The 14503-nt window shown below is 41.0% G+C and overlaps 1 protein-coding gene across 2 annotated transcripts; it reads left to right on the top strand.

Moving 5' to 3' along the window:
* Positions 1 to 2375: 2375 nt before the first annotated feature.
* On the top strand, positions 2376 to 11775 carry ccdc71 (coiled-coil domain containing 71). 2 transcript variants are annotated; one of them, XM_011616972.2, is made up of 2 exons: positions 2376 to 2510; positions 9049 to 11775. In XM_011616972.2, the coding sequence occupies exons 1-2, from the start codon at positions 2479 to 2481 to the stop codon at positions 10121 to 10123; spliced, it is 1107 nt and encodes a 368-aa protein (XP_011615274.2). In that variant the 5' UTR covers positions 2376 to 2478; the 3' UTR covers positions 10124 to 11775. The 2 variants fall into 2 exon arrangements, with proteins under 2 accessions (XP_011615274.2, XP_011615276.2); XM_011616974.2 differs by lacking the exon at positions 2376 to 2510 and adding an exon at positions 8146 to 8531.
* Positions 11776 to 14503: the final 2728 nt, after the last annotated feature.

Raw genomic sequence — 14503 nt, 5'->3', positions numbered from 1 at the left:
GGCTAGTTTCTTTGTTCTGTGTTTCTTCTTCATCCACTGTCTTTGAAAGTTGTAGGACTGCATTTTTGTTCAGAAGTTGTTTATATTTGGTCAAGCGTGGGAAACTCATTTGTGGAGATCACCATCTTCATAACGGGAATGTTAAACAGTCAGCTGTGATGTCATTCCCTGGACTGACTTCTGAAGTAAATGGAACGCAGCATTAGATCTCTCCCGAAAAATTCCTGGGTGGGTCTTTTAGGTTTACTCTGTGATGAATGGCTATCCCCAGAGCACAATATGAGAAGGGAAGAATCGGAACATTAGCCTAGTAAACACCACTTCTCCTCTTGTTTATAGACTCCACTTGAACAACACATCCCACCCCCTACAGGACACCGTGGCAGCACTGGGCAGCTCCATCAGTGAGCGGCTGCTCCACCCTCACTGTGTGAAGGAGAGGAATCGCAGATCTTTCCTGCCGGCTGCTGTCAGACTGCACAACAAACATAATGCCCAATAGCACACACTGAATATTATATATTCTGATATGTTTACTGTATACACCCTCTGTACTATGTACAGGTATACAAAAGGCTGATTATCCATTTATCTTGGATTATTATATACCGGTATATAAATTCTTATTTAAATATATTTTTTATTCTTATTTTAATTTTTTTTCTGTGTGCTTTTGCTGCTGTTGCACTGTAAATTTCCCTGTGTGGGACAAATCAAGGAATCTGAATCTGAATCTGCTCTATATACAAACACATAAACCAGAAACTACCTGTCTTGCTTTGCACTTTATACCTATCACAACACGTGCTGTTTACTTAATATTTATTACCACACAGATGTGTACACAGATAGACCTTGCAGTGATGGATCAGAAGAAGAACAACTGTTAAATGGGCAAAACTCTCGAATTCCAGACTTTGCAAAGCTGCAGGAAATCTTATTCGCTTAAAATATAACACCACCACCAACTTTCATATTTACCTCCTTCCTTGTTGTCTTCTTTATTATTTTTGATTTTGGCAACTTGACTCGATAAACTCATTGTCAAAATTGTCACAAAATGACATGGTGGCGATTGAATCCATTGAGACATTGACCATGGAGAGGGCCAGGTGAGAGGAACAATTCCTGTGAAGATCCTGCCCCCCGTATTTTCCAGGAACTACCGCAGTGGAAATTCATCTATAGTCCCGGTCCCCAAATGGGCCATTGCCCCGACATGTTCAGTCGTGAATTCCTTTCAGTCACTACTGTGTGACCCCCTACAGTGTGCCTACAGACTAAAAGGGTTAATTTTAGATACTTTGAAAATAGTGTTGCACTTACATCACCTCATCTTTACATATGGCGGATCCTCTTTGCAGATTTCAGCCTGGCCTTCAACGACATTTTTCTGGGCATCACTCCATCAGGGGTGTGTTCTCTCCTCACTGCTCTTCTGTAAAACTGCTGATGTTTGTGGAAAACACCACCATCAGTGGCCTCAACTTTGAGAGTAATAGGTCATCTTAAGGTTGTTGGTGCAGTCAGAAAAACCTGGAGCCGATCCCGCTCAAGACTTAGACTTTAGACTATAAACTTTAAAAAGACCACCTCCTCTCTAGTCTCAGCAACAATGTATCTATCATATATAGACTCATTCAGGTTTCTGGTTTCCGTCATCTCTGAGGACCTGAAGCGGTCCTCCCACATAGACAGTCTGATGACGATACAGCAAAGGATGTACATTTTGAGGCTGCTCAGGAAGATCAACCTGCCTCAGAACCTACTAAAAATATTTACTCTGCAATAGTACAGCCTGTTCTTTGCACTTCCATCACTGGTTTAGCTCTGACCTCCCAAGACTGCAACAGGCAAGTCTACAGAGAAACTCAATGGGAGCAATCAGTAAATGGGAGCAGGAAACATCTCTGCAGACCCTCAGACACAAACTGTTCAATCTCTGGCAGCAGATACAGAGCACTGCTCAACACACCCACAGCACACACAAATAGTTTCCTCCCTTTGGCTGTCAGCATATCTAACAGTTAAGATCACCTAAAGACCATATATACACACTGTATTCACATGTTTTCATCACTGGATTTTTTTTTCTTTTTTACTATTTTCACCAATCATGTAAATCTCTCTTTAGAAAGGTCTACTTATTCGACACATATAGGATACACACACATTTTATATATTCATTTTAATATTTAGTCAGATTAGTTGCATGTTACCATACACATACAAAATAGACAGACACACACTGTATACACACACACCCAAGTATATACAATTCTATATATTTTACACACCCCCATACGCGTGTCTACACGTGGGTATGTATATAGAAACGCGCATACATGTATATTCTTCCCCATTGACGCCCCCACCCGCGCTTTTCCTGCCAGGCTCCGCCCCCAGAACCTCCCTGGTCTGTCATCCACTCCGCCGTTGTTGCAGCCATTTTATCGCGGAGCTTCGTCAAACCAACGAATGGAGGATGTCTTGAGCACCAATGTTAAAAGGTAATTTGGCGTATTTTTCTCGGGGAACTCCTGTCCGTTCCTGTCTGTAATAAGTAACGTTTCAGCTCCAGCGTGGCTAATATGTCTGCTTATATGTCTGGCTGGAGGACTCGGGCAGTTTTTACAGCCACTGACCACTCAGCAGAGGAAAGATTGGTGTTTAGTGGCCAAGGCTGGTCGCTGGCATATGTGCTAACAAGAGCAGTGTATTTTAAACTGACAAAAGTTTCGAGTTAGTTTTTGGGTGACTGTAGAAAGAAGGAAAATTGGACTCGGCCTTACTTTGAGGGCGCTGCTTAACAGTTTAGTCCTTCTTCATTCTTGTATTCAGCCAATCGTAAGGGGGCGCTCAAGAGCCGATAACGAACGTTTGCTAGCAGTAGTTCAGTGTTGATGCCGCTTTCCAGGTCACAAAACACGTTTATCTTTGACTGTCATGACTATTTTATATACAGTCAGAGTGTTGACTCCAGATCTAAATCTTTCATGTTAAAGAAAATTAGTCCACATTATTTGCAATTAATTGACGGTATCATAATTTAACTCAATTTTGGGTATAAAATGGGCTTTTCCATTCAATCCTGTCATCATTACAGAATTGGATTTGATGTGGTGAGGTACGGTCTCGGTGGTTTTCCTTAATGATTGAGTGCCACCTGGATGAGGGTTGGGTCTTCATAGCTAGGCGGTCTCAAAATATAGTGACGTTATTAGGATGTGGTATGAATACAACACAACTATGGAAGACATGGATCATTGCAACAAAATATCTCTGATAAGTCTTTGGTTTGTGTGGTTGGTTTTTTTTACTCACCACAGTCTCAACAGAAATGACAGAAAACACGGTGCAGTATGACATTAGCAATAAATTGGTTTGTCAAACGTTGACGTGCTGAGTTAATATTTACGCTACCTAGCTAGCTCATTGTTTAGTTAGAGTGACTTTATCACCAATTGAATAAAATAAACAATGCTAATTGTCAAAAAACACTCACGACCCTCTGTCTAGGTGGCTGAGTTGAGTCTCTCTCCCTCCTTTTGAATGCTGGTTATTGCTGAAAATGGCCTCCATTTGAGCTTAAGCATAGTTTTTTACTAATTCTTTTGAAGAACAAAGAGACATTCTGTCACAGTTGTGAGATTTTAAATAAGGTTGGCATGAGTTCTCTTAAAATGGAACCGTCTCAATCGGAGCATGAAGATATGCAGCTCAACTCATCATGTGTTGAACCCTAGCCCTGTAGATGCTGAAAAAGTACCTTGTACCTCTAGTCAAATACCTCTTTTCCACTCGGCACAACTCCACCCTGACACAGCACGGTTTGCAGGCTTTTCCATGAGGGGTACCATGGCTGAGCAGTCACTTTTTTTAGTACCTACTTGGCCGGAGTTCCTGGAGAGTCTCGCAGGTACTAATAGGTTTATGTCGGTCTGTTAATTCTGTGATTGGCCATGGTATTGAGGTCACCAGTGAGTCACAAGAGCAACGCATTTCAGGCTCCAACCCACCATTTTTAAAAACTTTACAACAGCGTGGGGTGTGTGTTTTTCTTAATTTTACAAAATGAGCAATAAAGTACAGACTATGGGTGGAAGAGTCCCAATACCAAGTAGCAGTATTGGGGTGATACTGGCCCTTTCAAAGTATTCTTACTCGGTAAGCATTGCTAACACAAACGTGGCTGCTCCGTCACAAAAACATCACCAGTTTGGAAATTCCTTGAAGTTTTTGCTGATACACCCAAGGGTGAGGTGTACTTTATGTGTGTGCACACAGACAAGTGGTTTAATTGACGTTTACACTAATTAAGGCAAGGTTCTTCAAGTCAGCCACCAAGTTGTTGGACTCTAGACAGAAGGTTGAAGAGTTTTGTGACTTTAAGCATTTTTATGGTACTTATTCCATTCATGGTGGCTCAACTTTAAACATAAAGTATATTTTGAAAGTGATGTTGTTTCTGGTATGCAGAAAAGAACCTGACTAGTTAGCCACCAGTGCTAACTGTCCTCCACTTGTGTAGTGTGATTGCATCGTTACTGAGAAAAATGTCAATCAATCAATCAATCTTTATTTATATTGTTTCTGTTACAAACAAAACTGTTTTAAGGCGCTTTCCAGAATCTCAGGGCCTGACCCTCAACAAGCAACAGTGGCAGGAAAAACTCCCCTTTAACAGGAAGAAACCTCGAGAAGGACCAGGCTCATATAGGGGGACCCTCCTGCTGATGGCCGACTGGGTAAAGAGAGAGAGGAGGAGGAGGAGGACGGGTAGAGGAGAGGATAGGCCGAGACCAATGAAATACATTAATTATAATAAACTGCCAGTAGAATTGAGGGGGTTAGCGGGGTCGGAGGTCAGTAGGTCAGCATACAGCTATAGGCCTCTGAGGACCTTGTAGGTCAAAAGAAGGATTTTGAAAATTATTCTAAATTTAACGGGCAGCCAATGAAGAGATGCCAGTACAGGAGTCATGTGATCTCTGTGGTCAATACCTGTCAGAACTCTGGCTGCAGCATTTTGGATCAGCTGGAGGCTTCTTAAAGAGTTGTTTGGGCACCCTGATAATAAAGAATTACAATAGTCCAGCCTGGAAGTAACAAATGCATAGATTAACTTTTCAGCATCACGGTGGGTCAGTAGTTTCCTGATCTTTGTGAGGTTTCTTAGGTGAAAAAAGGCACTTCTAGAGACTGTTTTAATGTGTAAGTTGAAGGAGAGATTTTGGTCACAAGTTACTCCAAGATTCCTCACAGAGAGACTAGATGTTAATGAGATACCATCTAGAGTGATCATGTGATCTAATCTGTCCCTGAGAGGTTCAGGACCAGACACCATGACCTCAGTTTTTCCTGGGTTAAGGAGGAGGAAGACATCCAGGACTTTATGTCTTTAAGACAGGTCTGGAGCTTCACTAACTTCTCTGTCTCCTCTGGTTTCATGGATAAATAAAGCTGAGTGTCATCAGCATAACAATGAAAATCTATTCCATGCTGCTGAATAATGTTTCCCAAGGGGAGCATTTACAAAAATGTCAATTTAGTCAGTCAGAAAAATTTGATAAACTAATGTTAGTTTTTTAGAAGGATTGTTTTTGTGTGTTGTGTTTGTGTATTTTCGAATAAGGACTTTCTGCAGTTTTGATTTTTTTTAACTTTTCTGCCAGGCTTTACCAACCAAACGTTTATCATAGATATTTTGATGAGGAGGTACGGTGCTAAAATGGAAAACCAAAGTGACCTTATTGTATTGAGTCGTGTAGAGCCGATAATGGAAAAACACGTAAAGAAAGAGGATTTAAGGGAATTTTAACATGGCATGGTTGTTGGTGCCACACAGGGTGCTCTTAGGATTTCAGAAACTGCTGATCTATTGGGATTTTAACCAACAACTGTCTCCAGGGTTTAGAGAATGGCCCCAAAAAGAAAAAAATTCTACTCAGCAGTAGTTGTACGGACAAAAATACAGTATTGAGGCGAGAGGAGAATAGACAGACTGGTTCCAGATGACAGAAAGGCAACAGTCACTCCAACAACCACTGGTTACTACCAAGGAATGAAGAACACCATCTCTGAAGGAAACAACAGGTGGAACCTTGAAGAAGCTGCACTACAGCGCTTCGGTGCCTCTCCGGACTCACCCAGACTCACCCTATTTGGACCGGGTAGATCAGAAAAACATTAGCTCGTCTGATAAGTCTCGGTTTGAGCTGCGACATTCAGATGGTTGGGTCCTAATTTGGCATAAAAATCATGAAAGCCCAAATCTATCCCGCCTTCTATTAACAGTTCAGGCTGCTGGTGCTTGTGGGGGTGTAAAATACAACAGTTTTAATCTTTTTCGTAATTTTTAGAATGATTCAAAAGTGTGTGTGTGTGTGTGTGTGTGTGTGTGTGTGTGTGCGGATTTGCTCATCAAATCAAACAACAATGTTTCATGAATAAAGTACACCAATGTTTTTAGGGTACAATTAATGATTTTTTTTTATGTTTAATTTAACTACTAGTTTTTCCAATTAGTCGAGTAATCATCAGGGAACCAGAGAAGGAGACCCCTTCAGTGCGGGGAGAGATAGTGGGCGGAACTACCTCATGAAGGACACTGAGAAATGCCGCCCAAGTTAGATGGAAACATGTTTGAGGCTCTAGTAGTATTTTAGGTTTCTAAAAGAGGAAGTGTCTCAGGGAAGTCTGGTCACATACAGAAGAAAATGCTGTCATTATTGGTACTTTGGTACTCAACTCTTCTATCTTCTCCTTCAAAAGAAACATTTCCTCCTCCCCCATTTGCATGGGTGACATAAGTGTGTTGTGCCACATTAAAAGTAGTCCATATGAAATACCGTGCAATGAGCTTTACATTTAAATAAATGATTACTCAAGGCAGAGAAATACTGCAATTGTTTATTTGTAATCTAGGTACAGTAATTATTTTTGGTTCCAAGGTAGTTTTCTCTGTCAACTGGACTGGGTTTCTTCTCTTGAAGACGTTTCGCCTTCTATCCAGAAGGCTTCTTCAGTTCTGAAATTGCTGGGGAGAGAGCTTGAAAATATATAGCCCCTGTGGACCATTAGCATGCTAATGATCTGGGTGGTCACCTGAGAGTCGTTAGAAGGGTCGTTCGTCGGGTCGTTCACCTAGTTTCTGTTGAGGTGTCTCCCCTTTGTCTGCTGGATCACATGGTGGTGAGTCACTGGGTCTCTTGGAATGATGTGAATGTTTGTTTTGTTGTTGGAAGGAGTGGAGGACTGCATTGTATGTGGGTGACAGGAAGTGCCTCAGGCCACCACCTCTGTTTAAGGATGGTTTTTCCAATTTAACATGGATAGCTTCCTTGACCCCCCTTTCAAACCAGCGGTCTTCTCTGGCCAGTATCCGTACTTGGCTGTCCTCGAAGGAGTGCCCACTCTCCTTTAGGTGTAAGTGGACTGCTGAATCCTGACCCGAAGAGGTGGCACGTCTGTGTTGTGCCATTCTTCTGTGGAGAGGTTGTTTGGTTTCCCCAATGTACAGTTCCTTGCATTCCTCCTGGCACTGTACAGCATAAACAACATTACTTTGTTTGGGTCTTGGTGTCTTGTCCTTTGGGTGTACTAACCTCTGTCTGAGAGTGTTGCTGGGTTTGAAATGAACCGGTATGTCGTGTTTCTGGAGGATCCTCCTAAATTTCTCTGAGACTCCAGACAGGTAGGGGATGGAAACGCTGCGGCGTTTGTTTCTCTCCTCCTCTCCTTTGCTGAGGTCTCGCTTTCTTGAGGTTTTGGTGAAGGCCCAGTCTGGGTAGCCACATGTTTTGAGAGCTGTCTTAATGTGGCCCTGTTCCTTCTTTCTGCCTTGGGATGTGCTGGGTATTTCTCTGGCCCGGTATTGGAGAGTTCTGATCACTCCCAACTTGTGTTCCAGTGGGTGGTGAGAGTCAAACAGGAAGTACTGGTCGGTATGTGTAGGTTTCCTGTAGACTTCGATGGTGAGACTTCTGTCCTCCAGTGATCTTGACTGCGCAGTCCAGAAAGGCCAGACTGTTTCCTTTTACATCTTCCCGGGTGAATTTTACATGCTCGTCTGTTTTGTTGAGGTGATCGGAGAACGCTTCCAATTCTTGTGTTTGAATTTTGACCCAGGTGTCATCCACATACCTGAACCAGTGGCTTGGCGCAGTTCCTGTGAAGGATCCTTCACAGGTGGCTTGGCGCAGTTCCTGTGAAGGATCCAGTTCCTGTGAAGAATCTTATGTGACAGCGGGTTTTTTTTCTTGACCGCTATTTCCCTTCAGTGGGTCTTGGGGAGAGTGCCTGAGCCTATCCTAGCTGCATTCGGGTGAAGGCAGGGTACCCACCTGGACGAGTGGTACTTTCCTCAAGAGTACCTTAGTAACGCTGAAGGTGTATTGGTAGAGGCAGTATTGGTAGTATTGGTATTTGCGCACAACCAGAGTTTGTTTACAACAAATCACTGGTGTCATAAAGGAAAAGAAAGGACTTCAATCCATACCAGATTCAAAACAAGTTCAACATAACCACAGGTAATATAGTGTGTGCAGTTCTTTGTATTTGGATTAATGGCATTCTCGTTTCCATTTAGGTTAACACATATAAACCTGATTTTGTGTATGTTAATATTCTTTCGTGTTCTCATCATGCAGTTACTGTTTTACATTGTGACTGCTGTCGCGGCTGGCTGGGGAGCAGATGTTGTATTAAAGCTTTTTCTTCATGATAATTACTAACGCTCAGCCATGATTTTAATGTTATTGTGTTACTCAAGTGCTATTTTCTAAAATTTGTTATCGGCTGTTAACAGCTGTTTCAGGTTTCAATGCATTTAAAGTGTGAAGTTCTTCTTCCCATAATGGCAAGTTGGATGAGTCTCAAGGTTCGACTTCCATGCACCATGGCTCTCATGAGAGTAAATGTGAATTTGATCTTGAGCTAAAAACTCTTTTAAGGCTGAACCAGATTTGTCGCTCAGTCCATTTTTTTTGTGCGTTTGTATCGTTTCTGTGCGATTCTCTTTAATTATTCTGTGTATTTCTTTGACAGGAGTAGAAAAAGGGCAAACATGGAAGACAGTCATGTGGTTGGCCGACCACTGGCATTTTCCTGTGAAGAGCAGAGGGCATTTCACTCGTGGTCCCGAATCTCGTCTGCAGGACATAATGTTCTTCTGGATGCTCTTAAAATCTTTGATCCAAAGTCTTGTGACCTCTCGGATAGTGAAGAACTGTTAACATTCCTGCAGGACCTGTGCATGGAGGGTCATAAACCCACTGTTCTACGCAGCAAGGATGTGTATGGATACCGTTCGTGCACATCACAACCCCTGACTAAGGATATGTTGAAGCCTCCTAACAGGAACAAGAAGTCTATGGCAAAAAAAAGAGCAAAGAGGTCCTCTACCAAAAAGAAAGAGGTGCACCCATCATGGAACAGTTCAGAGCGTAGCAGTCCAAGGATTTATGGAGTCCGTCCTCCAGAGTTGTTATGGGACCATTATGCCATGTTCTCCAGTCAAACCTCTATTCATACGGTAGAGCTGGAGAAGGTACGTCGGTTGCAGCCGTGCCTCAGACTGACCAATATCAAAGGGCTGTCAGGTTGCCACACGGCCAGACTCCAGATCCACACTTCCTGGGACTCGGAGACGCCCACCGTTGTTTCTGTAGAGCAGCAACAACCTCCAGCACTTTCAGGAATACCGTTGCAGCCTTCACAGAATGGTGGGGTTGCACCCACTAAAGCTGTGGCCTTGCTTAGCCAGAAGAGCCAGTCTTGTCCCCTTCGATCAGATGGTGCTCTAATAGGAGATTCTGCACCAGTTTTTTATACTTATGGACGGGGTTTCCCAGGCGCTCAGACGCAGCTGACCTGTCATAGCTGGAAGAGCCATAGCCACCAACACGGTGGTCAGGGTCCTAAAGAAATGAACGGTCTCACTAGACATAACTGTAAAGACAAGAACTGCATCAGATGGAAGGTGATAAAAGTGGACGACTCTCGCTCGGTGGCTGAAGCACTCAGAAAAGCAGAAAAAATCCTGCAGGTCAACTTGTCTCCGGTGATTCAGATTGAGTCTCTCAACTGCATTCTTGAGAACTTAAGATATCAGAAAAAATGATTGTTTATTACACCTTATGTGGTTTAGAAGCATTTCGCATCTCTTAGCCTCTCCTGATGAACTCGTTTAAGACAGGCATTTAGCGTAGGCTTTTGCAGTCTCTTCAGGATTGCAACTATTGTATTTTGTTTTGAGATTTGGGGCCTGGACAAATGATAAGAAGTAGTTTATTTTTTCTAGCTGGTTGGGAGATAACTAGCATTTTCCCATTCTCCATACATGACTTGAGGATGGATGGTCTCTACAGGAAGCCTTCCTTCCGCTTGGTAGCAATTGACTGTTGGTGCGTTTTGTTGATGTATTGTGGGACACAGCATCTACTGTCACATGGACCCTCCTCAAGATGCTGGGTTTCAGTATTTAAACTAGTCACAGCCGGTTTGTTGTTTAGAACCAAGTTTCTAATCTAACATAAGAGGGTTGAGTTGTTGGTTGGCAAATCATTTCCCTGTTTTCAAGTCAAAAAGCATTTACAAAGAAGCAAATCAGATGTGACTGCAGCATTAGATTGAGCGTTTGAACCTTTGTTTGTGTGATTGCACTCCGCAAAGTCTTAATTTTCTATTTTTCTTATTTTGCAGAGCTTTTTAAAAAAAAATTGAACCCACATTGAATGAACATAAAGGATTCAGCTACACTGATGGAAGTGGGAACTATTAATGGGTAGAACAATTCTCAAAAATATGAAACATTTTTGGTGTGTCTTGCTTGACAGGTCTTTGGTTCCATTGCATGGATTTGGCCCACCTTACTAAAAATCAAATTTTCATCTATCAAATACATCCAAACTAAGTTACCTAAGCTGCTTTTCTAGGTTTTTTACATTTCTGTACCAAATAACAGCCATGTTGTATAGAAATCAATTCCTTAGTTGAGATATTCGTCATGGATTTCTTACATAAACTACTTGATCTGTTTTATCTCATAACCAGTTAAAAATGCAGTATTATATTTTAATCTGCTCAATAACACAGTTTTTCTTTCTTACTTTTCTTACTTGTTTTCAACTTTTTGTCATGCACCTTAAAATGCACTTTGGGAGAAGAACAGTTGTTCAATTGGAACCTGTTTAGGGGACATTCATGTCATCAACATTCTTATTTGCTGTGTTCAGTAGAAAAGAATTCAAGCTATTTGAGTTTGGAGTTCACACATACCCTGCAGGATAGACCGTTCATTAAAATGAAATTGCGTAGTTTCCGCTCTCATACAAACGATCAAAAAGAGTTTAACGACATTTCTAAAAAAAGAAACAAACTCAGTTTTTGTCTTATTTCATAGAAATGGTAACTGCATAAACCCTCCCAGGTGAAAACACACTTAACCAAAAAAAATAAAAAGAACCTGTTAATGTCAAGTCTGATACAGGCAGCAACGTAAAAGGACCTGTTTCAGACTGGATATTATTCTAGAGGGAAACAACTGCCCCTTGTGTTTAAATCCAGACCATATCGACATATTTCCACTCTTCTTGATGAATCTTACCTTTTAAAAGAGTATTTTTAAAGTTTTATTTTTGGGTTTTTTTGGTCTACATTGTCGTGTTCACTTGTAATCTTTGATTCTCTTGGATTTCTTTGCACCACAATTGTATATTATTGAATTTTCTACATATTTAAGTTTTTATTCAATAAAATTGCTCTGAAAATAGATTTAACTGTTTTTGTCTGATTCGAGCTATTGGTTATTGGCCACATTTAGCAATGAGATGAATATATCATTATTTGAGATATGTTAACTATCTTTGTTAAAACCTCTGAAGGATATAAAATGTGGAGATAACCACTGAGAGTTGTTAATGTGGAATTTCAGTATCTTTGTCTAGTGATCAAGTTTATGAGCTCCTAACTTGAACCACATCTCAAAATGTCTAGATTAAATTCATTTTCCATCCTTCTGTAATATTATAGTCTACATCAGTCTACATTAAAATCAAAAGTATTTTACTTGATTCTAAAACAATATTTGAGTAATCAGACCAGCTCATCTGTTTACATGGGAATTTTGCCACACTATTTTTACAAACGTGCAAAATGATTTAAAAACATGAGGGGATTTGTTTAGTCTTTGTTTAGTAGTTTATTTTTTTCCTTTTAAAAAAGTGGGAGATTAGTAAATTGGTAAATAGCAAAGATATTACAGTAGAAGTAAAACTGACTACTATTACTGGTGTATCTACCCCCTCACTAATGATCTGTGAATTTTTTTTTTAATTTAAAATTTGTATTTATACAAATATACTGTGACATTTCCGTTAATGATGTATGAGAAAATGCGCAGATTTGGCACACTTGAAATCTTACTGCGTATTTGCAGATTGTATCACCCCTTTACAATTAGGTTTGCGACCCTAATGGCTCGACAACTCTGGTAGTTTCTGTAATTTCATGCCCATCCCTCAACTACTCTTCTTTATTGTCTCCTAGGCATTCTGTAAGTGGTGGTGACCATGGGGAATGGTTCAGTGGTGCTGAAACATCCAAATTTGTGAAAATGGATCTATACATGGATCTATACATTGGCATATGTAAATTAAGCCGCTATAACATCATGTGTCTGTGTAAGAATGAATTTAAAGCAGCTTTCTTCCTTTGTTCAAACCAGTTCTACAACAAGATGGATAGACCAGCAGACCTCCACCTGTAAAAATGCCTAAATTACACTTTTAGTGAAGACTTTCTCTTTTTTTTAAAAGTTTCTTAGACTCAAATTCACTAAAAGGGGTGTTGTTTGGGCATCCTGCCAGGATGCCTCTGTCACCGGGAGAATCTTTGGTATCAAACCATAGGAAGAAGTTAGGAAAAAGACATGGCACAAAAACAGCTGAAACTACTTAAATTTCAGTATTTTGAGCACTTGATCTGACTTGCATTCCCATTAGTTTGTGAGTAGGATGAATGGAAACTACATGGGTACAATAAATCAATAAATTCAGATAATTCTTTAATAACATAAGGATTCTTTCTCATACAAAATGACAGGCTTGGTGTCTTCCATGGTAACACTGTGGCTACATTTAAGGAAGTTAACCCTTTATTAACCCCTTGACCTCTGGACAGAGAACTGTCACTCTAATGTTAGTCCGATAGCCTATAAAAAGTTACTCCCTGTTATTCTTCTATAAAACAAGAACAACCCCAGGTTTCATTCCAGCACTGTAGCCAGTCTGACTAAAAGTCATTATGCTTTGGCGACACATGTCCCTTCTACTCTTAGTGAGGACATCACGAGCATCTCCAATAATAAAATGATGTCTGTTGAATAACTGCAATTCAGAATTTCCTATGTATTTGATACCAAACTTGAGAATAAATACGTCGAGTATTTCTCTGGGTGGCATTTCTTCATTTCTTCAGCCAGCAGATCCAAGATGGACATGGCTCCAATTCTGACAGGCATGAGGACAAATGATCAAATGTCTTCCATACTGCCTTCAGCTCTACAGGGATGTCAAATACTGTATTTCTTCTGACCTACATGATCTTTAGGTGCTTAACGCCATCATATCTAGAGGAGCTGGTAGCACTGTATCATCCTCATTAAGGGTTTCATTATGCTGCTCTAGGCTAGGGGTGCTGAGGTCCAGAAGCTGAATTTCTCTCATTTGTTATATGCTTTTGCTCTCTCTCTCCCCCCCCCCCTCTCTCTCTCTCTCTCACTCTCACTCTCACTCTCACTCTCACTCTCACTCTCACTCTCTCAACCTCAACCATTACTGTTTCCACACCTGCACAATGACTTGCATCCCCACCAACCCCATGGGTTTTAGAAGTATATCTTCAGCTAAGGTGTGGTCAGACTGACCTGGTAATGGTTTAGCCCTGTAACCAGTTTATTAGCTAGTGTTTTAGCATCTCTGGTAGCTCACTTTCTATGCTGGTGATGTACTGGATCTGTCTCGTCTGATGTTTAATACTAAATGTCCAAGAGCAGAGTCAACTTTCCCATCCTGTGGAACGTACACTACTGTAACATACGGAGGGTTATTTATTCTTTATTTATTTATTCTCTGCTCACTGGCAATATTATCAGTATATTCTATTACATCTGTGACAGACCCTGAAGGAGCTGTTCTGCTGCTGTGTTCTGCTCTGCTTTGCTTTGTCTGGTTTGAAGATTTCTGTTTTTCTGCATTGTGTACTTCTTTCCTCATTTAACTGTGCCCTATTGAGGGTGACCAAGTCTCAGAAAGTCCCCCTTTGCCCGGGCATGTCCTCATTTCAGACCTAATACTGCGTCTTTCAAAATTTCAAAATCATCAGGGATTTTATTCTATTTTCCCACCTGCTGAAGTGTGCTCTTTTTCACAAACTCAAATCTGTTCACCCTAACCTCATGCGACGTGCACACGCCAACTGTGTGATTGGCGTGAGCACGTTT

The sequence above is a fragment of the Takifugu rubripes genome, chromosome 19 (genome assembly GCF_901000725.2).
Source record: "Takifugu rubripes chromosome 19, fTakRub1.2, whole genome shotgun sequence".
Lineage (NCBI taxonomy): Eukaryota > Metazoa > Chordata > Actinopteri > Tetraodontiformes > Tetraodontidae > Takifugu > Takifugu rubripes.
This window is presented reverse-complemented; position numbering and strand designations above follow the sequence as displayed.

What these genes read in the sequence shown, in the direction of transcription:
- ccdc71 (XM_011616972.2), top strand. Translation starts at nt 2,479, where the DNA reads ATGGAGGATGTCTTGAGCACCAATGTTAAAAG. An exon ending in TTGAGCACCAATGTTAAAAG is followed by an intron (nt 2,511 to 9,048) that starts GTAATTTGGCGT and finishes TTTCTTTGACAG; the next exon opens with GAGTAGAAAAAGGGCAAACA.